General features: G+C 41.8%; 1 protein-coding gene across 1 annotated transcript in view; it reads left to right on the top strand.

The window, feature by feature from the left end:
- Nucleotides 1-23,437, top strand: part of LOC108667014 (E3 ubiquitin-protein ligase Ufd4) — a gene marked incomplete in the record, with an annotated part of 50,548 nt that overhangs the window by 6,786 nt on the left and 20,325 nt on the right. The window contains 7 exon segments of the mRNA XM_018153991.2: nt 3,242-3,387; nt 19,078-19,315; nt 20,368-20,586; nt 20,905-21,067; nt 21,361-21,533; nt 22,082-22,238; nt 23,016-23,175. Coding sequence (XP_018009480.1) covers nt 3,242-3,387; nt 19,078-19,315; nt 20,368-20,586; nt 20,905-21,067; nt 21,361-21,533; nt 22,082-22,238; nt 23,016-23,175 — 1,256 coding nt within the window.

Below are 23,437 nucleotides of genomic sequence, written 5' to 3'. Positions count from 1 at the left end.
CACCGTCTGTACCGTCGCGTCCTGAGCGTTGCACCGTCTGTACCGTCGCGTCCTGAGCGTTGCACCGTCTGTACCGTCGCGTCCAGAGCGTTGCACCGTCTGTACCGTCGCGTCCTGAGCGTTGCACCGTCTGTACCGTCGCGTCCTGAGCGTTGCACCGTCTGTACCGTCGCGTCCTGCGCGTTGCACCGTTTGTACCGTCGCGTCCTGAGCGTTGCACCGTCTGTACCGTCGCGTCCTGAGCGTTTCACCGTCTGTACCGTCGCGTCCTGAGCGTCGCACCGTCTGTACCGTCGCGTCCTGAGCGTTGCACCGTCTGTACCGTCGCCGCAAATTGCAACTCGAGGAATTACTTGACAGCTTGCTGAGCTATTAGAGAGATTTGTATTTTATTTTTAGTGTTATTTGATCAGCGTACTGGATTATTGCTGGTACTCGCCTTGAAATTATGACACTTCTCGCTCTCCTGAGGTAGTTCTCTATTTATGTGGCGTACTAATGGTAATTTTCGAGATTATAAGGAGGCTTAATTTTCTTTTTCCTTCCAAGTTGTGAGTGAATAAAGATGAACAAAAAATGGTGAGATTTTAAAATAGAAATTGCTTTGATTCTTTCTCACTTTTCCCATTTGTCAAATAATTTTAAAAAAGCAACCAAACAGTTTTTAAGAAAAATCCAGACGTGACACGGCGATACATTGAGGCATGTGTCGCTGCTAGTGAAATATTGTGAGGTTAAGACCTACACTTGCCCTTAGCTAACAAAAAGTGTGATGTGCTCGCACAAATGGAATGCGTGAAATAAAGAGCTTGCATTTCTGTGATTTCGTGCTTGGCACAAAGAGCGTAGAGTGTGCTGTGGTGCTGCAAGTGTGCTGTGGTACAGCAAGTGTTGTGCGGTAGCCTTGTGTTGTTGGATTCTCCGCTCGCTCTTCTGCCGTCGACAACGAAGCATCATGGACGACATGGTGAGTGATCTAAGTTATCATTAGTTGCTACTATTAGGTATATACATCCATTTTCTTCCGTTATATATATGTATTAGCTGCAGCCGAGTACAGTCACAAGCTGCAGCCGAGTACAGTCACAAGCTGCAGCCGAGTACAGTCACAAGCTGCAGCCGAGTACAGCCACCAGCGTTAATGTAATGGTGCGTCATATCGCTGTCGACTCATGCCTGAAGTGATGTGAACAGGTCTAAGCCTTAAATATTAATAACTTCAAGATAAATAGAGAATTAATATATAATGAAACTCGTCAACTTTCAAGTCCGTGCTCGTTGAGTTGGTAGTTTTCGTATCAAGAACTGCTGAGCGTTTAAGTGAGAAATTCAAGTTTAGCGTGCATTTTGAGAGACACGTTAAAGATTTGATTCGAATCTGCGAGATGATTTTGCTTCTTGTTGATGTTTGATAATATTTTTTAATAATGTTTTGTGTTTCTCGTTAAACTTTAACGAAAATAAGCTAAATATTCTGCTTGTGTTGAATTTTATGGTGATTAGTAACAAGAGACGTACGTGGACGCTTGAGTCTATATAATATAATAACCTTCATTTCTTACACCCGCAACCTTGAGCAAGAAGCTTCTTTGATGCATTCTCTAGTCTATAGTTTAGAATTTTTTGTGGTTGTTAGCAGCCGCAGCCCATCTTGGGAACCTTATATAAGCTCCATATCACGACTGCCATCGAATATACTCTACTCTTCTACAGACGTTGCTTGTTTGGCATCCTGTTTACCATCATGACCATTTACATCTATGTATAATTTGCAAACGCGTACGATTATATATAATTATATATAATATAATTTTCAGTAAACAAGAGTTGCACGATCTCCCGGTCAACGCATGGTTAACCAGTTAATTGATGATGTAATTTCGATAGGAGCAAGCAACTGCATACTCCATGGTGTTATGTTTGCTTGCAAGGCGTTATTTGCAAGCCGTCTTGCTGAGTTAGCATAAGGATCCTTATCGTTTCTGCAGGCGGATATAACACAGGAACTTTGCAGTGTTTTCGCTCTAACTTGCATGTTGCGATTTTCTCGTACTAGTGCAGCATTTACTCTTGCTCATATTGTTAGGGCATTTTCTCATCTATGGAAAAAAGGCGCTATTGTGCTCGTCATGTCCGTCCGTCTGTCTGTCTGTCTGTCTGTCCGTGACTTCACGTTTTCGTCGACGAGAAAATGCGCTCTCTGTCACTCACTGCAGTGAGTACTGAGTTAAGTTTTTGTTTAATTTGTTATGTTCTGGAGAACCTGTTTTTTTACATTGCTGTAAGCGGCCTGTTGTACAAGTGACGTCATTACTGTTGCTGTTCGCTGCCTATCTGAGATGCTGAAGTTGGCCCTCGCTCGTCACCTTTAGTGCAGATCATTGAAGACGTTCGCTTCTTGTAGGTGATGAAGAAATGAACATTTTTGGAATTCGTGATGAGGGAGACTTTCCACCACGTTTGTGATGTTTATTGATGACTCTTGGTGCCAGATAGCTTCATTGCTGATGCGCGAATAAACCACCGCGGTATTTCTGCTTAGTATTTATTTTAGTTGTAATTGTGAGTGAAGTACAAGACATTCAACCTACCTGCGCGAGACCTAAGCTTTTGTCGACAAAACCCAAGTTCTCGATCAAAACTGCTCCCCGAGAGCCTTGTGTCTGCAGCCTTGAATAATATCGTACGGTACTCCTTAAAGGATCTACTCTCGCAATATTTATTTTTGATTAAGATGTTTAGGAGGGTTGATTTAAAACTGTGAATTGTTTGCTGTGAGCAGGCGCTAGCGTGCAAGGTTGACACCGTGACGCTGCTAGAGTGGCCGCAGACTTGAATGAATAATATTGTATGATTTACAAGTTTGTCGCTTGCAAGCTTTGTTTTATTTAACAATTCACAGGTGATTTAATATGGTACACTGTTTGTAGTGTGCAGATGCTGGCGTTCAAAGTTGACACCGTGACGCTGCTTGAGTGGCTGCAGACTTGAATGAATAATATTGTATGATTTACATGTTTGTCTCTTGCAAGCTTTAATTTATTTAACAGAGATCATTTAATATGGCGCACTGTTTGCTGTGTGCAGATGTTGGCGGGGGAGGTGGACCCCGAGACGCTGCTGGAGTGGCTGCAGACTTGAATGAATAATATTGTATGATTTACATGTTTGTCACTTGCAACTCTAATTTATTTAACTGTTCAGAGCTCATTTAACATTGTGCACTGTTTGCTGTGTGCAGATGTTGGCGGGGGAGGTGGACCCCGAGACGCTGCTGGAGTGGCTGCAGATGGGCACGGGCGAGGAGCGAGACATGCAACTCATTGCCCTGGAGCAGCTCTGCATGCTGCTGCTCATGGCTGATAACGTCGACAGATGCTTCGAGACGTACGTATCTTGAATAGCCGTAGTTAGTACTTTGAGACGTACGTATCTTGAATAGCCGTAGTCAATGCTTTGAGACGTACGTATCTTGAATCTTCGAGACGTGCGTATCTAGAATAGCCGTAGTCAATGCTTCGAGACGTGCGTATCTAGAATAGCCGTAGTCAATGCTTCGAGACGTGCGTATCTTGAATAGCCGTAGTTAGTACGTATCTTGAATAGCCGTAGTCAATACTTTGAGACGTACGTATCTTGAATAACCGTAGTCAATGCTTCGAGACGTATGTATCTTGAATAGCCGTAGTCAATGCTTCGAGCCGTTAGTACTCTTGAAATATTTTAGTCAATACTTCGAAAGGTTAGTAATCCTGATTAATTCGATTCTTCGAGGCACCAGTACTCTTGACTTGAGTGATTCTATGGTCGACTCTACCAGATGACGGTGCCGCTATTAATGATAGTCAAGCAACGGTAGAGTTTATCATCATCAAACCAGGTATCACATGAGCAGTGTAATGCGAGGATATTCGCTTCCAGTAATCAGCATACGTCATCATAGCTTCATCATATTACTGTCTCAACATGATTCATTTTATTGTCGGAATACGCAATGATAAGTACCAAAGACGATATATACTGTGCATCGCTGTTAATTTACATGCATGCTCGCTCATACTGTTGCTAATACGTGGCCATCGTTAATTAATTGTGACTTGAGAATTTCTCTATTAATTCTCTCGACATTAGTTGAGCATAACATAGACAATAGAATATAATTATTAGAAATGTTCTGGCGAACGCTCGTACACGCGCATTGCAGGGCATCACTGTAACCTCAACCAGACGCTTTCTTTGCGTTTCATGTCGGTCTTCGTTCGTTCTATGCTCGGATCTTCATCAATTTACACGCTCGTGAATGTCATTCGTCTTTTTTATTTTGATGCGACCATAAAGGCTGCTCACTCTGTTTGTGAAGGTCAGGTCCGGTGACCTACCGTGCTGTACACACGCAAGGGTGAGGCTTTAGGTGTCCAGAGAAACACCGGTTACGGTTTAATGTTGCGGTTGGAATGACGAATTTCTCATGACAAGTGTTAAAATAGCCACGGCCTGGCGATCCAATGGTCGACGAGTATTTTATACGACCTAACCATCCCATGATCAACTAGTGTTTTAAACGACATAACCACCTCATGATCGACGAATATATTATAGGACCTAACCATCCCTTGATCAACGAGTGTTTTAAATGACATAACCATCCGATCCCATGATCGACGAGTATTTTGTACGATCTAACCATCGTACAAACTAGTACGATGGTTAGATCGTACAACTATATCAACTAGTGTTTTAAACGACATGATCGACGAGTATATTACAGGACCTATCCATCCCATGAACAACTAGTGTTTTATACGACCTAACCATCCCACGATCAACTAGTGTTTTATAGGAACTAACCATCCCATGATCAACGAGTATTTTATACGGCCTAACCATCCCATGATCGACGAGAGTTTTGAACGACCTAACCATCCTATGATTGACGAGTATTTTGGACGACCTAACGACGAAGATTTTTCGCAGCGAAACTATCTCATGATCGAAGATAATTTTTTATGACCTTACCATCCCATGATCGCCAATGTTTAGGTACTTGCACAAAAATCCAGTTGAGACCAGTAATGCTCGATTCTTTTGACGTTACAGAAGTGAACGCTTATAAATGAAGAGAATTAATCTAGCACATGCCGATTATTATATCAATGTGAAGCGAAGGTCTCATCTGAAGGCTGGCATGAGATGCCGTATTGAGCTGTTAAGGTCAGAGCCGACTTGGCGTCTTAGCGACCAAGATTTCGGGGGATACTGCTGTGTGCATACAATACCGCTTGCCTACACTGCTACTTCCATTCATTACCGCGTGCATTTACTGTCGCTTGCATTCACTGGCACGTGCCTACACTGCCACTTCCATTCATTACCGCGTGCATTTACTGCCGCTTGCATTCACCGCATGCACCTGCAATCAGTGGCCTCTTTTATGGACTATCTCTTGCTTACATTGCGCTTGCATTCATTTACTGCTACTTGCATTTTATTTACTACTGTTTGTAGTAAAGTGCTACTATTTACTGCACTTACATTTACTACCGCTTTCACTAATGGTCAATTGCATTCTTGGCCACTTCAATTCACTACCACTGCGGCACTGCCTCGTGCAGCCACCACCGCTTCTATCCACAGTGATGTGCACACAAACTACCGGATTATGAGTGCAACAACGACTCTTGGATGTCACAGATAGTACAGTATTTCTGCCCGTGCCTCTGCCTCTTAATTATAGCTTTGCTTCACATGGCCAGCGGCAATTAACTCAGCGTCTTGCCTCTACATGCTTTCAGGAAAATTATTGGGTCATATTGTCCAAATAGTGACATTTCTTGCACGTCGCACTGATACGCCCTTTTGTAGGTCTACACTGGGTCAGGATGACCCACATTATGGCAAAAAGTGTATCACTATTTGGACTAAGTCTCACTCATTTCTTTGAGTGTGAGTTTGAATATTGATTGTGGTAGTAGTTAGTAATGCTTATTGATGTCCAGACTGCGAAATTTGTTGTTTCTAGGCCTGAAAATGCAATTTATTAGCTTTTAGCACTGAAATTCACCAACATTATTGGCTAATTAACGTGCGCTCAAATAATACATGTATGGAAGAACGATAACATGTCGAGATTTGCAGACTTTGGTAAAGCATTGTTGGTGTAAGCCATTCAAGATCTTAACTCCCAGCTATGATGGCGTAATTTATAATGCATAATTGCTATGGGAACACCAATGTACTGCCCCCAGGATGCATGTGATGTTGATGGCTCTTTCACCTCAAACACTTCGTAGCAACGCTAGTTAACTCTAACAAAAGTACGAAACAACATCCAAACGCTTGGTAGCAAGCAGCGGTTAAAATGTTTGGACAGCAACCTCTTCTGCAATGAAATCGACAAAAACTTGGCAAGCTCGGTCGATTTATTGCATTTGGCAAGAAATTCACGCTAATTAAACACACTTGGTATTCTTGACGCGTAGAGTTTTCAACGCTTGCGTTGAACAAATTGCTCGCTGTTTTTTTTTTTGTCTTGGATCAGCTAATTGTACTGTAATAGCTCGAGATCAGAAAACTAGTTATTGTTTTTAAATTGTATTCAATTGTTGTTCCACGTACAGATTGGCATTCACAGCTGCATCTCGAGCGCGTGCTGCAAACAATGACTGGTCGAACAGTCCTCACATGCAGTGCTAATTTAGTGCTTATGCCGTGCTAATGTGCTTTAATTTAGTGCATCTGCAGTGCTAATTTAACACAACTTCAACCCTTTACCCTAATTCGACAGATATAACTGTAACTTTTAAATATTATTGAAATTTGCCGATGCATTTATACTCTTCGGATAAGATCAGTTCCTGGTCTCCAATCATGTTTCGGTTGTATTGATTACTACTATAAAGTTTCTATGTATATTTAATTTACATGCCAACATTGTACTGTTTACATCTGTGATGAGTAGAGTTGTCGTAATAATGAACGCGTGTGTTATTATGGCTTCAAAACACACTCAGAATTGTGAATATTCGTGCCTGTCTTGGGCGTGTATAAGCGTCATCTCGAAAAGAGATCTGCATTCCAAAACGTTGGAGCGTGTGTCATGGGAGCGGCCATCAAAAAATCCAGTCCCGCTCCCATCATGATGCTGTACATATAATTATTGATAAATATTGGTATGTCAATTATATTGGAGCGCTTTATTCTGCTATCAATGACACAGGAGTCGCCATTCGGCAAATACTGCACTTAAAACGCCACTCGTTAATGAAATCGGTATAAAACTTGCCAGAACTACGAATTGTTAGGTACTATACATACCTGCAAAGCTGTTTCAATCTCTTTAGAGACTTGTTAAGTTTTGTTTTTAAATAGGCCTTATCTATTGAAGACCGGCGACATAAGTGCTGTAGCGAGTTGAGTGGCATCGACGGTTCCTTAATAATATTGTGATTCCGTGACGGAATTCACTGATGGTCAATTAATGTCATATAGTTTGCGGGTGTTAAACTTGTCTTATGTTGAACACTGAAAGTTTTAATCAAAAGCATTCCATGGTCAGCCATCAGTGAGCCATGTAATCATAATTATTATTAATTATTATTAATTATTTCTGCCATTTAATTATAATGTAATAATGCATGTGCCCGGAAGTGCGCTCGTTTTGCCCTCTGCTCCCCGTTTTCTGTGTCATGATCACCACTCCCCTGGTGATGGCATCACTGACTGGACCAATCCTTCCATAGCTAGCCAGGCTCCAGACTGGCATATCATATATATATTATCTACCAATTTAGCTTGTGATAGAATTACAGTGTGAAATAGACTATTGATGTCACTTATTTGCTTAAATCGCAAGTTAACTAAAAATTTAAAAACAAAGAATAGACCACAAAAATTCATATCATAAAAAACGTTTCGGAGTCCAGCTCCATCGTCAGTTCGTAGAATCTAGAATTCACATGGAAAGTTACAAATTAGTACAATTAGACGATGAAACATCCGTCGTTGATATTTCTGTACTGTTCGAATAAGAGATAAGGTGTTTGAGGATAAGGTATTGGATTATAAAAAGATATTTTCGTGCACCGTTGACCAGGCGAAGCGACGGGCCATCGCATAGCGCCGTTAGAATGCTTGCATGTTGCGTGATTTTTTTTCTCGTTTCTATGGCTTGTAAATTTCGTGATGCTGCTGGCTCGAGACCAGCGGCATTCAGGGCCGTGTCCTTGTGACATCCCCATGGGTGCACAAGGAAGGTTGGGGGGGAAGACAGCGAAGGGCCACAAAATTCATATCTTTAGTGTTTAGTGTTTTAGTTTAGTGTTTTAGTGGGTTTAGTGTTTAATTTGATATTTACAACTGCCAATTTTATTTGGCTAAAGTTTTTTCGTTCGATGTATAAAAGACACCTATGGGCTAGAGAGTTATGAATCCAATTTATTACTTGCTTATTTTATCAGCGCTGTTCATTGTTTTCATTGGCTTGCATGTTGAGCTTGGGTATCGCCCTGACTTGTGTCATCTGAAGCTTGTACTGTCACATACCTGCCGAGCCATGCATGCACCACATAACCTGGTGCAGTGCTTCCATAAAGATTCAATTAAGGAACAAAGTTGCTGGTCGTCGCCATGACAGAGTACATGCATCTGAGATTCCCAATTGGCTACCGTCATTGTGCTCAAGGCTTCATGTATTTACAGTCTACTCACGCGCCTAACACGTGTTGCATCTCTGCTACTGCCTTCAAATGAATATATTGTCTCATTACTTATTTCTTTGTGAAGATGGTACAGGCTTTAGGGAGAGTTTGGTGGAATACGAGTTGATGTCCATTAATTTCATTACATCATTAATTTAATTGCATCATTAATTTAGTTACATCATTAGTTTTTGCTGATATTATTTTTTATGAGACGCGTGGTCAACTTTGATATTCTATTTCTCGTAGCCTTAGAATGTACTTTAATATTTTAAATTTTTCAAATTTGGTTTTTAATTTTCCAATTTTCATTTTTTTCAAATCGTGTACGTGTTAATAGAACTTACTGGCCATGTTTCAGTCTTATCAGTTTGTTTCCATTACCAAAAACTACGCGTTACGCTCTCCAGTGGACAGTAGAATCGTCTGCTTCTGGGCCTCCCTTGATATATTCTTCAAGGAGATGAGACCCTTAAGTTGTTGGCACGGCTCAGGTGTGCTGGCGTATATACATACATCATACGCACATCTGCGGTAATGCTACGCACGTCTGCGTCACTGCTACGCACGTCTGCGTTACTGCTACGCACATCTGCGTTACTGCTACGCACGTCTGCGTCACTGCGAGCAGCGGCGTATAGGCTAGCGAGGCCTCCTCATCTCTTGCAGAGAAGGTGAATGGCCGCACCAAGCGTGGGCGGTCGTCGTACGCATTGCATGTTCATTCGTGCCGAGATTATAACGAGCTGTTTATGCTGGCGGCCTTTCCTCCATTGAGGCTAGACTTGCGTGCTGTAATGTAGCGATTAAAACTTATAAGAGTTGCACCAGTTAGGTTCTAGGTGCGTAAATTCTGAGTACCTACAACAGATTTATGACCCTTGACACTGAAATGAACGTGGGAATTTAATGTTGAGTAATATTAAAAACTTTTTATTGGGGCGTTAAAATCTTAGAGACAAAACTTAACCACAGCGACCCTCGCTCCTAGAAAACTATTTGGAAATTAGTGTTGTGTTAACAGTAAGTTTGAACTAACGATCAGTTCTTTGAATATCTCGTATAACGCCCCGTGAATACTGTCTGGATAATATTAACGGGAGTTGTAATCTGTGTTGGTGTTGAAGGATAGCGGTGTTTCAGCACGCATTCTGTCTGATGTTATTGCTGTGCCGTTGCGGGACTGCGTCGCAAAATGTTACAAGCCTCGTGAAGCGTGAATGTCTCCGTAGCCCGCTATTCTTAAGTGTGCTATCATGATACGCTTGCAGGTCTTGTCCATCTGAGCCTGTGAGCTTATGTAATGTTTTGAACGGGTTTCTAATAGAAATAGTATGCTTATATGTAAACAACATTGGGGTGATTGCTAATTTTGCTCTAGAGGGCCGGCATTGCTTAATAAATCAAGTTGTTCCGTAATTGTCTAACTCCTGACGCAAAAAATTCTCGCGACGGCGTGTCACTGCTGTGAATGCAATACCCTGGACTTCGTGATTGCTTCTACCGGGTTTTGTTTGGCGCAGATTTACAAATATTTTTAGGCTGCAAGTTGACATTCTTCATTACCAGGGTAATTCTTGTGAACCGCATAGACGGGGCAGATGTCTTAGCACGCTGCAACTTATCTGCTTGGTCCTTGAATTCGTATGTACCAAAGTACCTACTTGATGCGGACGTGGGAACGTGGATACGCTGGTGGCAGTTCGCGCGAGTGCAGCTGATGCCCGCACACGCCTTGATAACCTTGATGGGAATTTCGTACGTAGCAGTCCCAGGCCACGCTGCAGCGCTGCCGTAGTGTTTTGCCACATGCACCAATGCATCTACTCAGTGCACTGATGTCTGCACACACCAGGGGCCATACTTTCAAAATTCGTTAAGTGAACGTAAGTACTTACGCTCTATTTTCTTGTCTATGATTGGTAGATTTTGCTTGAAAGGCCGTCAATGATTGGCTGATGAACTTGCGATCACTTAACTTTTTTTTAAAGTATAGGCCCTGTGCATCAATTCAGTGCCCCGATGCCCATAGCTGCCTAGAGGCATCAGAATGAAATCTCAGCGGATGCCCTGCCAACGGGCTTGACAATTCTGCGGCTCATACTCATTAATCGGCAGGTTTAAGTGCGATTTATTGCTGCTACATTGGCGGGGCGATGAGGATTTCCAGCTGACTGTGTCGTTAGCTGCCTCAAATTATCGCAGTTTTTGGCCAGAGTAGCTTTAAGCGCTTCTGTCTGAAATTTCATGCCAGTATTTCCAACCCATTCCTACCTCGTGAGAATATATCTGCCGATGGCTGATATATAGTCCGTAAATTTTCTTCTGATTGAACTGCCATGCCATTATGTTAATGATGCGTTCCAGGAAGTAAAAGAATATAATTTCAAATTCCCGATTAATTTCTGGTAGGAATAACATTGTTGGATATTGGTCTGTCAGGAAGACGAGAACCACGCACTTGTGTTGCTGACACATCAACACTCATGGCCAGGAGGTGGCACACACTTACCTTGCATACTAATGAATACACTGCCATGGACACTTCCTTGCTGCTGCTGCTGCTGTACTGCGGACACTTCCGTGCAGCTGCTGCTGCTGCTGCCGCTGCTGCACTGCAGAACTGCACTGTCGACTTTGTTGAGGCTTTATTCTCAAACTTGTATCGTTATATCTGTAAATATGCTGTGACGTGCATTGTTTCTGAAATTTTCTACATGGTTAATTAGCAGTACAAATAACCGGAGAACCATCTTTAACTGATGTCAAACTGCATCGGTACAATTGTATCTACTCTTGGGACTATTATAACGTTGTAAAATTATGCAGTAAGACAACGGTTAAGTATTTCATGTATAAGCTAAACACGTTGAGTTTGCTGAAATTCGTGTTTGCTAGCTGATTTTTAGCTATGCACTCGCCACGGTCGTTTGATTGTATGAAGTAGTCATGGGATTTGTTTACAAACGACGAGACAATAGCGAATGTTTTTTCTGAGGTAGCTGTTATTCGTGAGGATGTGGTCTGGAGGTTAAGTGTGTTAACACCTGACGTCTGGTCTCCAGCTGGCGAGGTCATTGGTATCACTGGCACGACTCTACTGCCGTTCACGCGCCACTGAACAGCGCGTTCTAGCGTACGCTCCTTCAGTCTTATACGCTAAACGCTACTCCCATGTTTCTGTCACCCTGCGCCGTATTATCAATAATAGTTACGAGATTGTAATTCCGTCAAGCAATCACTGAGCGCTTTTTAAGCTAAGTCCTACAATCATAGACGGGAGATATGAAGCTACGTTTTCCTATGCTTCTATCGTGTATTTGCGCAAGCGAATTTCGATAGTATGGCTTGTGTACAGTCCTTATATTAATGTTGTGCACACTGCCTCTATTATTACTGCCGCGCGCGGTACCTCTATCCTGGGGAATATTACTGTGCTTCCAATAAACCTGGTCAACTTTATTTACACAGCGATCCTACTGCTGTTGTGTTCAGTACTGCAATAAGCGCACGAGTTACGCCGGGTACGCTAAGGAGGAACGCGTCGATCACCGTTGTAGTGCGAGTTCTTTTCCTAAAGTTTCGAGTTTATGTGGCATTCATTTGGTATTGAATTATTCATTGATGAATGAAATGGCTGCTCACAAACACCACCTACTTGTCGCTACTAAATTAATAAACCCACAGCGAAAGATGTTATTGATGAAATCGCAAAGAAATCAACGTTAGCCGACCTGGCAAAATACTCCGCTAACTTTGCAGTCAAGTTTCGTCCTCGATAGTCTCCTGGCAACAAGTGTTTTTACGACAGCCTCGCTGTTCTGCGATGCGTTGGCCGGCCAGCCGTCACTTATTTATTTCTGTCGAGTGTGAGCGGTAAGCCGACCAGCCTCGTAAGCGTTCGTCATCTTTTTATTTCTCGTGTATAATTAGCCTCGCAGTCAGTCTTGATTTTACGCTCTGCTCTTACATGCGTGTGTACCGAGCTGCAGCATCTCGCTTATCATCCGTCCCAGGTGCTGGTAGCTCCGGGATGTCTTCTGCGAGCTAAACTCGCTGCAGGCACAGCTGTGCTTGAATATTCTACACGTCGCTCGTATCTAAAGCAAATGATTAAAACCTTTTGTATACGAAGATACTATACATATCGTTAATGTTATTCATATCTAAAGCCCTGTTGGCAGGAGAGCGTCATTAGACAAAGGGTTACACATTTGTATGCGCATTCAATAACCGTTCATTATGCTACTCGTTTATGAAGCTCTGCTAGCTGGCAACCGACAGACCAGCGTTTGTAGACAAAATATTATCTGCATTGTTATAATATTTCAGCAAACATCATCATAAAGGGTTGAGCTTTTTCATGGAAGGAGGGAACATTATCATGAAGGATTGTGTGTCACCATGAAGGGAGGGAGCAGTCCAGGGAAAGCTTCAAAGGTCTTCACGCGCTGCTCCGCAATCAGGCCACTGAGCTCACTATTGTTTGCTGAAACTCTGCTGACGCCGGCCTTGCACTAGCTCATACAAATCTGTATATTGTTTTATGAAACTCATTTCGTTTCAAGCCTGGTATCATGGATATGTGTAGTCACATTTCTCTGCGCATTTAGCGATACGTTTTCAACATGCACAGTATGGTATTGTATGCGTTCTTTCAGATAAGTTTCAGACCTGAGACTGATTTTGGATATGTTACCATAATTGCATTTTTCGGTGTGTGAACAATGCAGTGAACAGAATTTCCAACCATCTAGTCTTGTTGCAATTTTGGCTTATAATTAGCTAAGTGGTGACAAGCCGTCATTCGCAAGCTGTCGCATAATGGACGCTTCCGGCAGTACTCTACATTCGCTTCGCTTTAGTGACTTGCGAAACACCACGGCGCCGTCTTGGTCTTAGTCTTCGCTGCAGCTTTTACTAGCCTTCTAGAGAGTACGTTTTACTTTCCTTCTTGGAGGTTTGTCGTTGAAACTGAAATGCTTGGCGCATTACAAATACACTTCAAAAATTCACCGGAAAACGATTATTCGGCATTTCATTGACCGACCAGTACTGTGAAAGAACAATTTGCCGCCGTTTTTTCTCCAATTTAACACCAGAAACCCGTACAACATTAAAAAAACGCAAAAGGGTTTATTTTCACGGGGCGGTCGGTCACTAAAACGCCGCTGAGATACCTTTTTCACCATTATTTCGAACAGTACCGTACACTATAAGTTTCCAGCGTTCGATGGAGTACTTGTTTTTTTTTGCTCGTCGTCGATGCTGAAAGACTTGATGAAATCGGTGCACATGAATCTCGTGCAACCGATCAAGATTTGGTCCAGGAGCGTACATATTAATTATTAGTTTATGCTGATATCAATGAAAACACATGAATTTACACATAATAATACTGAAGACAAGCTTGATTGTGAATCCTAACGAGGACTAAACACTGTTGTGCTGTTGCTTGCTTCAGTTACGCATCATAGAAAATCCCGTTCTCTGTGAAAATTTAAAACTGATCGTAAATGCTGTTTTGATCGTCAACCTTATAGTATAACGACTAACGTTACGTAGTAAACTTAACTATATGATTTACTGCGAATAAGAAAGCTTATCCCTTGTTCTGGAATAACATAACGATCAGCCAAACAGACTATATTTCCCTGAGAGGTCGGTCACCGGCAGCGTTCTTCTCATGCATGAACTGACCTTTACAACTTCGACCCAGCCGGGACATTATCTGGACCATCGTTGTGCTTTAGTTGCTATACGAATACTAACGACAAATAAAGTAAAAATTTAATCTTATTTGCTTAATAAGTTATAATGTTCAGCAATTGAAAAGTGCTCTCGTTGCCATAAGTCGCCGTCAATCATTTACTTTGATTCGCCTTTTGATCATTGCCATTGATTATTACTCACTGTACCTTTTGATTATTACCATTAATTATTACTTACTATGTAGTTCGTTTTGGTACCTATTCTGTTTCGCTTTGTGTAACTTTCGTTGCACTTGACGTTCGTTCGGCACTTGACGCCAGACTAGAGGCTACTCCTTTGTCTCGCGGCCGACAGCTATCGCTTCGACGCATGATCAGTCACCACTAACCAGATAACAACCATTGTTATATATGTTCTCGATAACCATACTTTATTACAAAAATGCATTACAGTTACTAATGCCCAAAGCTCATCATGTGCCTTTTAACGTATTTTTTGTCGTCAAATAAAGTGAAAACCCTAAGTTCACTGTCACTTTTGATAACGTGTTGATGGATATTAATTGAAAGTGCGAGTGTTTTTCCCCTAGTCACTATAAGTCACTATAATGATATTCAGTCGTGAATTGCTTGAAGATGCGAGCCGTGCTACTTCCTTTGTTCTTAAGTCGTCACTTTCACCGCACGCAGCGTAGTCCTCAGGGGTTCGAAGCAGAATTACTTACCATTACTTGCTGCGTCGGTATATAAATAGTATATTGTTGCTCATTGCTGCATTCTAATGTCGTGACTAGTGGGGCTTTGTCGAGTATGCTAGTGTTGCGTGTAATCTATTTTACCAAAAGGTCTTAGTATGGTAGTTAGTGAAGCAGTAATTGAGGTTTTTCTTGGCTGCTAGTGCATTCTTCACATCTTGACCTGTTGAAGGTGTCGGCTTTTTAGTGAGTGAGGAATTAGTCTAAATATTTTTCATTTCTCTTTACATATCCCCTACAATTAAAGTGAACTTATTTGCTGCATGGTAGTGTTTTATCTTTTGTATATACTCGTTTATTATACAACCCCATGCTCTGCAGAGGTCTAGTATGCAGAGAAGTTTAGTTTTGCAGGCAGCTGCGCTATTTCAGGCCTCGTCTTGGGGCGGTCACGTGTTGAAAATTTCGTAGCGTTTGCATCAGGTTCTTGTATACGGAGATAATAGTGGCGGCCAGTACAACTTTATAGTGGCGGCCAGTACAACTTTATAGTGGCGGCCAATACAACTTTATAGTGGCGGCCAGTACAACTTTATATAATATATTCTCGTATTAAATAGTTCGACTGTAGCCTGCTATCCCATCCTTCAGTCAGTCGTTAAGTTATTACTTCATAGTTGAGTGAATATATTCTCGTATTAAATAGTTCGACTGTAGCCTGCTATCCCATCCTTCAGTCAGTCATTAAGTTAATACTTCATAGTTGAGTCAATATATTCTCGTATTAAATAGTTCGTCTGCAGCCCGCTATATATTCCTTAATTCCTTCAGTCAGTCGTTAAGTTACCACTTCATAGTTGAGTCAATATATTTTCGTATTAAATAGTTCGACTGCAGCCGGCTATTCCATCGCTACTAAATACCATGTTCGTGCGCTCTCTCTTTACGGTCTGCCGATGGCAGCCAGAAGGAAAGTTCCCATGAGTGACGGCGAAAACTACCGTGACGTGCATAGCTTTCCTGACGCAGCACTGCGCTCCAGTCGCTTACGTGTCCTTAACCCTCTACCGCCGTATGTCACTCTCCGGGAACATAACTTTCAACTTAACCCTCTACCGCCGTATGTCACTCTCCGGGAACATAACTTTCAAGTTGAATTATACGTAAACTATTAAGTGTAGCAACCTGAGGACGTTTGTACCCAACAGAAAACATTTAAAGTTGTCGTACGTGGCGGCAACCATCAGTGCAAGTCCTATTGCGCTCACGAGAACGTATCCTTTTTGGGAAGTAGGCTTGTGACAATATTGCTACGGTTCTCATGTTAGGCGGTAGAGGGAATGAGACAGGTTGACGGACACAATAATTCATCGAGAACGCGCTGTCAAGTTGCCATTCCAAAACCCATGGTTTTAAAACCATGGGTTTTGGTTTTAAAAGCCCGAAAAACCCTTATTACATGGTTTTAAAACCTTAATATGTTCCTTATCTACTTGATGTACAGTATCTACCTACTCTAATTCTAGCTCACTATGGCGAATCCTTCATTGGAACATACTATGTAAATTATCTTTAATCCTATTCATCTGGTCGAGTTAAGGTTATTTTATTTTATTTCTGTTCGATCTCGGTATTTGTTCAATTTTTCCGTTGATATTTCAATGGCTATAAGATTTCGTTTCATAGCTGCTCTGTCACCGAATTTTTGAGCGACACAATCCCATCTAAATATTGCAGTTTGTGGCCAAAGATAGTAGGCTAAGCTGAGCCTCGTATACATCTGCCAGAAACTGCACGTGCTCGATATTGTTCAGGGTCATTCAGTGCTAGTGTCCACTTCTACATGCCTTCATTGCTAGTGTCCGTGATGTGTAACTTACGTGTGCACCGGCGCACACATAAAACATATTAATATTGCCCGTAGTGAACATATTACATGTAAGTAATCACGTACTCTACTCTCATCATAGACTCGGCCTCGAGATCGTGCCATTTTTTCTGGCTTCCGCGATCTCTTCCACACATGGGACATTAAATGAATTTTGATAAACTACCCCCTGAAGTATTGTATTTTGTTTTGCTTTTTCTTCTTAATTTTTCAAAGGATGATGTCCAACGTTTTAATTTACGACTTTTCCATTGCATTCCATTGTGTTCTTCTACAAGGGAATGAATTCAGTTTAATTTTTAAACTCCTGTTATTTGTCGAACTTTTCAAAACTAATTCATTAGTCAGCAAGAGATCCTGATAAAGAGGAATTAATCTGTCGTTAAATTACATTTTCAAAGATGGCTTTTGATTCAAACCTCATTAATGACTATAACATGTCGCTTTCAGTTACATTTGCTTGTATAATTCGTTAGGTAGATGTGTTTACGACGTAAGCTGCACTTCAGCACCATGTATACAGGCTGTATGTACTTCAGCACCACGTATACGCTGTATGTACTTCAGCACCATGTATACGCTGTATGTACTTCAGCACCATGTATACGTTGTATGTACTTCAGCACCATGTATAATTCACGTACGCTGCACTTCAGCACCACGTATACGCTGTATGTACTTCAGCACTATGTATACGCTGTATGTACTTCAGCACCACGTATACGCTGTATGTACTTCAGCACCATGTATACGCTGTATGTACTTCAGCACCACGTATACGCTTACGCTGCACTTCTGCACCATGTATACGCTGTATGTACTTCAGCACCATGTATAATTCACGTATGCTGCACTTCAGCACCACGTATACGCTGTATGTACTTCAGCACCACGTATAATTCACGTGCGCTGCACTCCTGCACCATGTATACGCTGTATGTACATCAACACCATGTATAATTCACGTGCGCTGCACTTCAGCACCATGTATACGCTGTATGTACTTCAGCACCACGTATAATTCACGTATGCTGCACTTCAGCACCATGTATACAGGCTGTCGTGGTTGCCACCTGGCAGAGTGCCACCATATTTCTGCTGCAGGACTTGCAGCGTGCAGCTCTTTATAGGTTTGTGTTGCTTCATAGTATCAACTATGCTAATAAATAAACCTCGTTTTTTTGGGTTGTAAGTTTTTTTTTGCTTCTGGGTATTGGAATTATTTTACATGTTATTACGACGTTTTTGGAGTGACGTAATAAAAATTGCAATATTTATTTAAAAATGTGTGAATTAGGCCCAGCAAGAATGTGTTGGATCGATTTCTCGGTAATTGTTGGTATTCTCAAGAGTTTTGCCCGCTGTATCCATGCGGAATGTACGTCTTGTGAGGTTAGTAAGCATTGCGCTTGCAAGCCACTGCTACTTGCGTCACAGTCGCTGTAAACGCGTCAAGGTTGTGTTCAGAAACTGCGCTGAAATGCTGGCGCAGGCTTGTCGCAGCGTTAGATTGCTTATAACCTTTGACCTCATATCATCGCACGATCCATGTATTTGCGTTTGTTCGCATGAGTTTCAAGCAACTTCACTAGTGCGTTAATTCATAAGTTCAAGCAACTGCATGAATGCAGTTTAGTATATATGACAACATGAGAATGTTCTTGTGAATACAGCTTCACGAAATCGCGACTGAATAATTAGTATCGCTTTTTATTTTTGATCTTCGCTACAGTCACTGAAGTACTTACAGCCAATCATCAAATGGCCTTCGTCAATTTCACTGCAACTTAACTTGAAATTTTAACTTCCCTTTAACTTTGACTGAACTTCTATTATTCTAAATTGTATCTAAATAAAAATACATATTAAAATACATGAACATTGTGATCATTTTAAGTTCTATCTAAATCACATAAAACTCTATTTAAATTTTGAAATGAGAAAAATTTATATCTAAATTTCGAAATAAGAAAAAGTTATATCTAAATCTTGTAATAAGGAAAACTTGTATCTAAATTTTGAAATAAGAAAAATGTATGTCTGAATTTTGAAATAAGAAACTTTTATTTCAAAATGTTTGTATTCAGATGCCCACCTCGGACGTTCCTGCCTGCATTGTGCCGCATCTTCACTGACGAGAGCGCCCCCGACAACGTGCTGGAGGTGACCGCGCGCTCCATCACCTACTACCTGGACGTCTCCTCCGAGTGCACGCGGCGCATCACTGCTGAAGAGGGCGCGCTTAAAGCCATCTGCTCCAGGCTCGTCGTCGCTGATGTCTCCAGCTGCCGCACCAGCAAAGATCTTGCCGAGCAGTGCATTAAGGTGACCTGTTAAATGCCTTCTTTGCTAAATGCCGTTTTAGAAATATGCGCTTTTGTATCGTAAAATTGGTACTAATTAATTGTAGTTATAGTACTCGTGTTATTCAATGAAATTGGTATTAATTAGTTATACTCGTATTATTCTAACTCAAACTATTCCTGTGCGTTAAAGTGAAACTTGAGTGCTCCCTTAAAATATTTTCCAATGAGATGTGCCTTTGCGTCAAGAAACTGGAATTAATAAGTTGTATTATTGAAACTTTTACTGTTACGTCTACTTGACAACAATCTATTATTGTGCATCTGGGTTAATTAGGTCGTTGACCCTAATCCGCTTACACCGTGCTTGGTGCTTAGAACGCACTCAAATATCGTAAATATGGAATGTTTATTTGAATTTGATATGCTACCAAGCACTCGACTAGCCATTGTGGAAATTATTGCTAACTTATTTATTATTATTGCAAACATAATTATTAAAACTTTATTTGTGTGACCTACGCGAAGGTAATAATAGAATGTTCGTTGCTCAAAATTTCCAAAAAAATATATTTTGCCTTAAAATTTCACTTACTATAATTAAGTAGAAAAAAACATATTAAGCAGTATTTTGGTTGTGCTTGACTCGTTTCGAGCCACCGCTCTACAGAGCCAAGAATTCTTGATCCTCATTTGAACCTTTTAAGCCCTGTCACCCACTTGCTGCATCATTGTCAGTAATGCACAACACTAAAATTTTTAGTCTCACCGATAGTTATTTCTTTCAAGATTGCTTTTGTTATCCATGAGATAGCGACACAATAGCCATCCATGAGATAGCGATACAATAGCTATCCATGAGATAGCGATACAATAGCTATCCATGATATACCGGGTAGCGATGCAATAGCTATCCATGAGATAGCGATACAATAGCTATCCATGAGATACCGGGTAGCGATACAATAGCTATCCATGAGATAGCGATACAATAGCTATCCATGAGATACCTGGTAGCGATACAATAGCTATCCATGAGATATAGATACACAATTGATACATATTTACTTGCAGGTGCTGGAGTTGATATGCACGCGGGAGGCGGGCGCTGTGTTCGAGGCTGGAGGTCTGACGTGTGTGTTATCACTGATACGAGACAACGGCAGCAAGGTGCACAAAGACACCCTCCACTCTGCCATGTCTGTCGTGTCGCGACTCTGTGCCAAAATGGAGCCAGCTGACCCCAACTTGTGTAGCTGCGTCGTAAGCCTGTCTACCCTCCTTGCTCATGACGTGAGTGCTTCACTCTTGATATGTTATACTATTCATAAGCTAATATTAATAAATTTAATATTGTGTTCAATTCAGATAAACGTGAGTGCTTCACTCTTGATATGTTATAATATTCATAAATTGATAATTGTGTTGAATTCAGCTAAGTATTTAGATTTGGGGTTTAGAATTAGTGGATTTTGAGTCATCGTAGACTGTAATGTACGAAGTATTCCTGATACACAATGGATTGAGCACATTCGAGACCCCTAATCAAGTATTAAAATTTCTACAATAGGCTCATCTGAGGTACGAAATAATTCATATCTGCTCGCGCAGGACCCCACGGTCTCTGAGTGCGCTCTTCGCTGCTTCGCCTCCCTCGCCGACCGCTTCACGCGCCGTGGTCAGGACCCTGTGCCTCTTGCAACAAACAACCTCCTGCAGCACCTCCTCAGGAAGCTGGCTGCTGCCGGGGCTCCGTCTAAAGACGCCAGCACAGGTAACTGATTCTCGTCAATGAAGCTTGCGGGCGCGAGACTCGAGGATGTTTGAAAAATTGAATCATTTGTATGTATCTCTACACGAAATTTTTTTTTTTGTTGAGGCTGCTTTGCTCTGGCACTTAGTGCTTTGCATAGCGTACTTTTTGATTTGATCAGCTCATTTTCTTGTACATGCTTTTATGAGGAGAGGAACTCTCTTCTGTTCATGATTTTTCACTTATTTATTAATAAAAATAAAATCTACGGTATTGCTTTGTTAAATAATTATTCGCATAATTGTTGTTCACAGAGGAGGTGTCCACAAGTCAAGACCCTGACGCCTCGACATCCGCTGGTGCTGCAGGAGGTGGCGGCGGTGGCGGCGGTGGTGGGTCTTCAGCCAGCAAAGTGGCAGCGGCGTCCATTGCCACGGTCATCTCGCTGCTGTCTACCCTCTGCAGAGGCTCGTCTATCATAACTCAGGTGCTTCAACTGACTCATTCTTACCTTCACCTGACTCGACGGCACTTCAGCGCAGTGCCCATGAATATGATGGGTTGGTTGGGGCGCTTGTCGAGAGCATAACAAATGATATAAGAGTGCTGTCACTTTCTAAAGGCATGAAAACGGAAGTTTCAGCCTTTCAATGAAGGTTTTTGTCATGATTTAATGTTGCAAAGTGCTGAGATGACCCATATTGTACTTTTTGGATGAATGAAATACCATGTTTTGAAGTTGACGAGGCACTGAGATGAGCCATATTGTAATTATTTATGAATGAATTAATATGTTTTGATTGAGACGAAGTGCTGAGATTGCCCATATTGCACTTATTCTAGGAAGAAATAAACACGTTTTTAATGTGACGAGCCATTGAGATGACCCATATTGTAATTATTGTAGGAAAGAATTACCACGTTTTTAATGTAACGAGGCCCTGAGATTACCCATATTTCACTTATTATAGGAAAGAATTGACACGTTTTTAATGTGACGAGACACTGAGATAACCAATACTGTATATCCGACAGCGCGTTGTGCGAGGCGAGCTTTTGAACGCCATAGAGCGCGCGCTGACCGGCGAGGAGCGCGTCGTGCTGGACACCATGCGTCTGACTGACCTGCTGTTGGTGCTGCTCTGTGAGGGACGATCTGCCCTCACCAGACCTGCCACTGCCCCTACGCCAGGTCAGTGTTGCCCTCAGTCACGCCTGCGAGGGACGCTCTGCCCTCACCAGACCTGCCACTGCCCCTACGCCAGGTCAGTGTTGCCCTCAGTCACGCACCTGCTGCTGGTGCTGCTCTGTGAGGGACGCTGTGCCCTCAAAGACCTGCCACTGCCCTTACGCCAGGTCAGTGTTGCCCTCAGTCACGCCTCTGCTGCTGGTGCTGCTCTGCCAGGGGAAGGTCAGGTGGACGAAGCTCATTCGCCGATCTCTCTGACGGTCTTTTCTTTGTATTGCAATTTTGCTCCGCTTACTGACGTTTATTGATTTCATTGAGCCATGGTTTTCAAGCAACCAATCCCATATGCTCTCTTTATTTAGAACAGAACAGGATAACCGCACTTAACTGAAGTAAAGTATGCGTCAAGTCGACTTTACTTGGGTAGGTGCAATGACATGAACTTTGATCAGACTCTAGCGGCTAAGCTGCAGGACAATAGGACATTACTTGGGTGTACATTTCTTAAGCCGGTATAACAGATTTATTACAGGAATCGAAATAATCTTTCGCTCATTTTTCTATTGTTATTTCCTATTCATTCTTAACGCATTTTCTCGTTTATGGAAAAAAGTGCTATTGTGCTCGTCATGTCTGTCTGTCCGTGACTTCACGTTTTCGTCGACGAGAAAATGCGTTCTCTGTCACTCACTGCAGTGAGTACTGAGTTATATTTTTTTATTTAGCTCGTTAATGCTCCAGTTTGTTGAATTGAGGCATCACTTTACACTTGCACCACAGGCAGCAGCGGCGGTGCGAGCAGTGGCATGGCAGCGTCGATCAGCAGCAGCAGCAGCAGGGCGGCACGACGTCTGGACAGCGCGGGAGAGAAGACTCATCGTCAGCTCATCGACTGTATCAGGAGTAAAGACACCGATGCCCTCATAGACGCTATCAGCAGGTGATTTGCTTTTTATCATTTTTATCATGTATTAACGTATTTTGTATTTTTTAATCAGCAGGTCCCATCTCATCTGGGTAATATAAGTTCTTCTCAACTTATGGTTATACCATTATGTTAACTTTTGAATCAATTAATGGATTTAGATTTTTCTTATCGCAAAATCGCCAATGTCTGTCTTAAATGCGTTCTAAAATGTGACGGTATCCAGTTATTACTGCCGTATATTTGAGCGTATATTTCCATAATATTTTATTCTATT

The sequence above is a fragment of the Hyalella azteca genome, unplaced genomic scaffold, assembly GCF_000764305.2.
Source record: "Hyalella azteca isolate HAZT.00-mixed unplaced genomic scaffold, Hazt_2.0.2 contig7095, whole genome shotgun sequence".
NCBI lineage: Eukaryota > Metazoa > Arthropoda > Malacostraca > Amphipoda > Hyalellidae > Hyalella > Hyalella azteca.
The sequence above is the reverse complement of the archived record's forward strand: the minus strand, read 5'-3'. Positions and strand labels throughout refer to the sequence as shown.